General features: G+C 30.5%; 1 protein-coding gene across 1 annotated transcript; it reads left to right on the forward strand.

Moving 5' to 3' along the window:
* Window positions 1-6,174: 6,174 nt before the first annotated feature.
* LOC112680525 (transcription initiation factor IIB) lies at window positions 6,175-7,401 on the forward strand. The gene is made up of 2 exons (XM_025550629.1): window positions 6,175-6,349; window positions 6,425-7,401. Exons 1-2 carry the CDS (start codon window positions 6,334-6,336, stop codon window positions 7,342-7,344), a joined length of 936 nt encoding a protein of 311 aa, XP_025406414.1. The 5' UTR covers window positions 6,175-6,333; the 3' UTR covers window positions 7,345-7,401.
* Window positions 7,402-7,677: the final 276 nt, after the last annotated feature.

Consider the following 7,677-nt stretch of genomic DNA (forward strand, 5'->3'; position numbering starts at 1 on the left):
AAAAAATTTGTTTCCTACCATATGATATTTATTACATGAAATAAGGCGTATACCCATAATTTATTTTAGCAATACATCACTGCACAAATATATAAAACAGTGATTCTCAATCTTTTTTTTTGTTCACGACACACTATATAATACAAGTTTTCGCGGCACACTCATGCACTGGACAACAACAAAAACTTTGGCTTCACCAAGTCCAGTAGGGTTACTATTATATTATATATTATATATTATAATCTACACAATTAATTGAAATTTAACTGTCACAGTTTTATCAATCGGCCATTTTTCTCGGCACACCGATTGAGAACCACTGATATAAAACATCTATAGATAGCCGACATTCTGAACGACATTACAGGAAGACATGAAGCGTGTGCGCCATATGCAAAGCTGGAAATGTTTACAAATGTTGTAAAGGTGCGATCCACGTACCGTGGGATTACGTCCACGTCATAGTCCCCCATTACGAAAACTATAAAAAAATTATACTCAAATATTTTGTTCATCATTTGTATAAATGTATACGAAAGTTTTTAGAATTTATACGACGTAATTATTAGACTTATATCAAAAATACTGAAGAGGGGTCAGAGACTGATGTCTCCGGCCCCTCCCCCTAACGTAAATAAATAAGTATTCTTTTTTTTAATTTAGTAAAACTCAAGAACTCAATTTGTATGAATTTGTACGACCGTTTCCGGAAATTTTACCAAACCCCCCCTCCTGTAATATGTGAACCCCCCCCCCCTAAATTAATTTCTAGTTACGCCACTGCTACCAGTTCATTTTTTGAACTGTGAACTGTTAGATTACAGGTATCTACCGAAACTATTCATTCACGAACTTAATATATCTACTGTCAAAAGTTCGAAACTCGACAACCGTCGATACACATATACCACGATCTATTTAATTTACTATTTGTTGATGCGCGTCACAATTAAAAAAGATTGCATTATTTTTTAAAAGAAAAGAGTAATTTTAAATTTTAAATAATTCAATTAAAAACATTCAATGTAATGAAAAAAAGTAAGAATTATAATTAATAAGGAATGTATATATATTAAAGATCTGCAAGGGCCGGGCCGGTCCAACCTGGTCCTCAAATAGCCCGGCCCGTACTAAGACTGGACCGGGCCGGGCCTTAAAAAAAATAACGAGGGCTAGATCGGACTTTCGTTTTCGTAAACATTTTCAGACCGGGCGGGCTGGGCTTTTTTGGTAGAACTTTTCGGGCCGGACTCTCAAAATAATAAAACCAAGGATGAATCGAGATTTTTTTTTTTGTAAAATTTTTGGGGCCGGGTCGGGTTTAAGGTTTTTTACATTTATTTCACCTTTCTAAAAATACAATAATAATCAATTTATTGTCTTCATTATTTGTTAAAAAAATTACCTAGGTAATAGGTATCACAATAATTTGTTCTAAAGATTATAATGAATGGGTACATAGGCGGATATCAGAGGGGCTTGGGGGGGGGGCTTAGACTTCTCAAATATTTTAATAGCCCCCTCCTAAAATCGAAACTTTGTTAGAAATTTTATTCGTTATTTTTATAATTTATTTATAATAATTATAAATATAATAATATTATAATATTAAAATTATTATTATTATCTGTTCATTTTTTTTGAAAATCGTAAAATAAGAAATAATAAAAAACTATTTACAATAGCATTAACAATACCAATTACATAGTTTGGCTACTTGCGAAAGAAGTTTCAGTGCAATGAAAAAATAAAAACTTAATTAAAGACATTGTTGGTTCAAGATAGGTTCAGCAATCTTTCAATACTATACATTGAAAAAAATATATCGAAAAATATAAAAAGCGATGATATTTTGAGTATCTTTGCTAATATAGTTATTTTTCATTAAAATAAAATATTAATTATTTTTAAATATACAATATTTAATGTTTTTTTAATACAATTTAAACATATCTATATTTTAATGGTAATAGTTTTACTTGTGTATGGGAAAGGGGTGTGGGAGCAAAGCCCCTACGGGTTATTTTACATTGAATTATCATAGTCCCCCCAAAAATTCAACCAAATGTCCACCTATGAATGGGTTATTAAATAATATTGATGAATAATTACAGTGACTGTGTCATGTGAGTGAGGCATTTGTCATAGTCTGCCTCCCCCCCAAAATAACGCCCCTGAATGAAAGCGTAAACGCATTGGGTGTTAATAAAACTGAAGAGCGTTCGATGACAAAATTATTAGTAGAAATCGTTTAGTACAATTGTACTATATTGATTTATACGTTGTATAAATTTAAATTGATAAATAAGCATACATAATAAATAATAATTTCCGCACAAAAATGTGTATCATAATTCATAAAGATTATAATTTAAAATTTAAACAACATAAACAAATTTGATGTAAATTTTTATAATTTATATTAATAGATACCTGTAATTTGTAAAATTATAGAAGCGTATAATGTAAGCCAATGTTCTTCTGATAAAAGGCAAATGTTAATAAAATCATTAATATTAACTTATCTGTAATTGTCAATTAGTATTCGGTACCTATTTGAAGTCAATAATATTCGTCAACAGTGCGTTTTGTGGAAGAGTTAAAATAGAAAACAATAAAACACGTTATCGGGGTCAGACAAGACTGATTCGCGGAACCGATTAAAAACCGTCAAGAGAACACTGTAATTTGCTGCGATTGGCGGTCGAACAGTTCAAAAACATAAATCCAAGTTTATATTTGTCTGATCATACTGACCAAATTTTATATTTTTATATTCATATTTTTTTCACAACACACGATTTAATATAAGTAGATGCTAGGAATCTTTTTAAAAATTACGTATCTAATAAACAGAAATGTTAAAATGCTGCCACTGAAAAATGCCGCCCTAGGCATGGGCCTATATCCCCTAACCTTTGAGCTGAGCCTGGGTATACGCACTAAAAAACTATGGATATTAATCCTAAAATATATTTTCTCGTTTCGCTTGACAATTTTTTTCTTAAGATACGTTCGAAAAAATTAAATTTATCCTTTGTACCCCTTTTTTTTTTAGTTATAAATTTGTGGATTTGTTTGTTGTAGCTCTCCATGCTTCTCTATCGTAAGACAATTCCTTCAGGTCTTTGTAATTTCTTTTATTCGTGTCCTGAATTATCTGTGTCATGAATTCTGCCCTTGGTCTTCCTCTTGCAATGTGTCCTTTGTACCTGCATGTTTATAATTTCTAATAAAACTATAAAATATAACACCACAAGATATACATTTGCCGCGCGTTATAAATTGCATGATGCAGATTTAAGAACCATGGGCTGAATGCCCACTAGGGATGGGCAAAAAAACATCGATGTTTTTGTTCCATACAATTCAAATAAATGGTGTGGTCTAAAAAATAATTTGTCAACTTATTGATTTACATCATAATATAAATAAATGCCATGAATTCAAAGTATTTATAAAAATAAATTTGAAAATAGTATGCATGATGCAAAATATCTAAAATACTTAGTACTTATGAAAAAATCAGTAGCAGAAAAAAAAAATTAAAAACTAAATTAATCCATTGAATTATAACTCATCCATGCACTAAAAATGATTATTAAATAAATAGCTTTGATACGGACGCACATCAGGCTTTAGAGTAAGTCTTTTTTCCAACTACACGAATAAAATATATGATACACTGTTACAGAAATAAGTAGGGACACACACACTAAATACACTATTTAAACTATAAAAAAACTTTATGGGAAAAATTGTGAAACTAATTTTATTATGAATTATTTTGTAAATGATTAGTTAATAAACATAATAATAATAATAATTTTAAACATATTTATGGATGAAAATTATTTTTTTTAAAATTGTCTGTTTTTTGGAATGCATTTCCGCTTTATTATTTTCAATATATAGGAAATCTCTTTAGACCTTGGATTTTAGATGCTTTGCGAACACTCCTTTGTACCACTTTTTTTTGTGGGCCATTTACTCGGCGACACGTTTCATTAGATAAAACCGAGGAGCGGCTCCAAAGCCTTGGTTAGGGGAGGTCAAGTTATAATTTTACAAAATTTTATAACAAAAAGAAAACAACTATTTTTAAAAGTGGCAAAAATATCAATAATATGATCTATTTGATCTAGAATATCTACTTTATGATACACATTAATTAGACATAATTCTGATAATCTATCTTCAGTCATCATTGAACGAAGCCAGGTTTTTAGCTTCCGAAGTGTGGAGAAACTCTTTTCAATCATCATACCTCTATGGCTCTATTTACATACTTGTGCTGTCGTATGATATATATTACATACATATTATAATATGCATTTTTTGTTAACAATATGCATTTTTTTATAAATACGGTACGAGTTTGGGGGACACGGCCCCTAGCTCCTCCCCTCTGGAGCCTCTCCTGATAAAACCGCATCTCTTGGGTCCCATAATAATAAAGGTGGCATGTTGAAATGAATAATTATTGTTGTATTTCTCAAGTACCTACACATATTATCTAAGCCAACTGCACATTTTATATTTCCTAATGCACAATTAGTGTCCTACTGCATCTTACAATAAAACCTGTTATAATAAAGCACACACATATATATATATATATATATATATATATAATATTCATAAGCGGACATTTAGTTGAAGTTTTGAGGGGTGAGTATATAATAATTCAATGTAAAATAACCAGCAGGGGCTTCGTCCCCATACCCCTTTTTCGTGCACAATTAAGACTTATTACTATTAAAAATACAGATATGTTTAAATTGTATTAAAAAAAATACTAAATAACGTATATTTAAAAATAATTAATATTTTATTTTAATGACAAATATCTATTTGTATCAGCAGAGATATTCAAAATATCATCGCTTTTTATATTTATCAACATAGGTATAGTATTGAAAGGTCGCTGAACCTTAGCCAAGTTTTTATTTTTTTCATTGCACTAAAACTTCTTTCGCAAGTAGCCAATCTAATTGGTATTGTTAATGTTATTGTAAATAGTATTTTATTATTTCTTATTTTACAATTTTCAAAGAAAAACTAACAGATAATAATAAAAACAACGAATAACATTTCTAATTAAGTTTTGATTTGGGGGAGGGCTAAGCCCCCTGATGTCCAACTATGTATATATTACATATCAGTGGCATATACAGAAAATATTTTTGGGAGGGGCTAGTATAGACAAAGTTAAATTACCACTGCTATCTGAGAATTACTAACAAGATACAATAGGTACTTAACTACATTTTATTTACAAAATGTCCCAAAATGATTTGACGTTGGACGCAAATTCTAAATAAGCATAAAGCACCATTAAAATATAAAATACATACGTTTAAAATAATTTCTAAGTTTTTTTGGAAAAAACATTTCGGGGGGAGGGATGTAGCCCATTAGCCCCCCCCCTATATACACCACTGTTACATATACTTTTTAGAAATATTTTGTCGCCGACTATGGTAACTAAGTCTGGTCTGGAAACGTCTTAATAAAATGTCTAGAAATATCTTATTTTTGTAAGAGCACTCATGATTTTTTCATTAAAAGCTGTTTTTATGTGAAAACACAATATTAATAGAAAAAGTTTTTTAAGCTTTATGTATATAGTACATACGGGTGTGTTTCATAAATTGAAACTGTTTTATCATTATTCAATTACAGTCAGTGGTGTAGATACAATTTTTTTCTGTGGTGGGAGGGGGGTGTTTAAGAGTAAGTTTTTAAGTGTTCTTAGTATATCTTAAAACGAAGTCATATGTAATAATATAACATTTAAAATGGTATTATTTTTATTTCCCGTATTTAATGAAAATTATTTTGTTACTCAATTTTTAATATAAACCTAATCATAGTAAAATCAAAATATTTTACTATAAAATGTAGGTAAATATTAATAAATAATAATCAAATATCATTAAAAAAAAATCTGTGGGGGGGTGGAAACCCCTTACACCCTCCCCGTAACTACGCTACTGATTAGAGTTTACCTAATCAAAATCCGTAGGCTGAATCTTAATAGATTAGAACTTCGATTTTGTGAACAAGAAATGCCCTTATCAATATTCGGGAGAATAGTACCAGTAACCCATTCAACCACGGTTGAAAATACCAAATCAATGGTAAATCTACCATTGAGTAAAAATAATTAATGGTCAGTTACGACAATGATAACGAAATGGGTTCGATTTCGATGAAAAAGATACTGTCGTCATTTCAAATAGAATTTAATTAATATAAATTTAATTTTCAAGTGAACTATTTTTAAATCGTTTTGAGATTATTTAGTTATATTGTTAAAGTATAAGAATAATGTCGAAAAATTTAGGTGAGTGTGTCTAATTCGTTCATTTATCGTGCTTTTTGAAAATAACTACTATAACGTTTTTCACTATTCCTCTAGTGCAATGTCTGCAGCACCCAGATGCTCCGTTGATTGAGGATTATAGAGCAGGTGATCAAATATGTTCTGAATGTGGCCTTGTAGTTGGCGATCGCGTGATTGATGTTGGTTCCGAATGGAGAACATTCAGCAACGACAAAGGTGGCAACAGTGCTGATCCATCTCGAGTGGGAGGTGCTGAAAATCCACTGCTCAATGGTTCAGACTTGTCAACCCTTGTTGGCCCTTCTAGAGGAGATGCATCATTTGATGAATTTGGTGGCATGAAGTACAAAAATAAAGGTATGGTGTGCTCAACAAATCGTTCACTGCTCAATGCATATAGAGAAATCGGTTTAATGGCCGACCGTATAAATCTACCAAGAAATATCGTAGATAGAGCTAATGTGTTATTCAAACAAGTACACGATGGAAAGAATCTGAAAGGTCGTTCTAATGATGCAATTGCCTCTGCTAGCTTATACATTGCTTGTAGACAAGAAGGTGTGCCACGTACATTCAAAGAAATATGTGCTGTGAGTAAAGTCAGTAAGAAAGAAATAGGAAGAGTATTCAAGCTAATACTTAAAGCTTTGGAGACTAGTGTTGATTTAATAACAACTGGGGATTTCATGTCAAGATTCTGTTGCAACTTAGGATTACCAAACATGGTCCAGAGAGCAGCTACTCATATTGCTAAAAAAGCAGTTGAATATGATATTGTACCGGGTCGGTCACCTATATCTGTAGCAGCTGCTGCAATATTTATGGCTTCCCAAGCATCTGATGAAAAACGTTCTCAGAAAGATATTGGGGATATTGCTGGTGTTGCAGAAGTTACAATCAAACAATCATACAAGTTGATATTAGCTAATGCTTCTTTACTATTTCCAGAAGACTTTAAGTTTGTAACTCCAATTTCTGACCTTCCAACATCCTAAGTATTCCTAGTTTATATTTATATTTAACTATATGTAAATTACAAAATTTATAAAAAATTTCTATATGTAACTAATTTCTAAAATTATTACTGTACAATTATTTTTATTAAGGTATGGATTAAAAAACTATGGTAATTATATAAAAGTTTGTTCTATTTTTTATAACTGATTTTGAACTATCTTTAACTTTTGGTTTTTATAAAAGTAAATCTTGTAATACATGATTATTATGAAGGACATTTGAGTGTATTTCTCTAGAGGAAATGCAAAATATAGAATTACACAACTTATTTAATGAATACATAATATATTTTTTTCTATATTTAACTATGT

This window comes from Sipha flava, unplaced genomic scaffold, assembly GCF_003268045.1.
Source record: "Sipha flava isolate LNK unplaced genomic scaffold, YSA_version1 177_pilon_pilon, whole genome shotgun sequence".
NCBI classification, from domain to species: domain Eukaryota; kingdom Metazoa; phylum Arthropoda; class Insecta; order Hemiptera; family Aphididae; genus Sipha; species Sipha flava.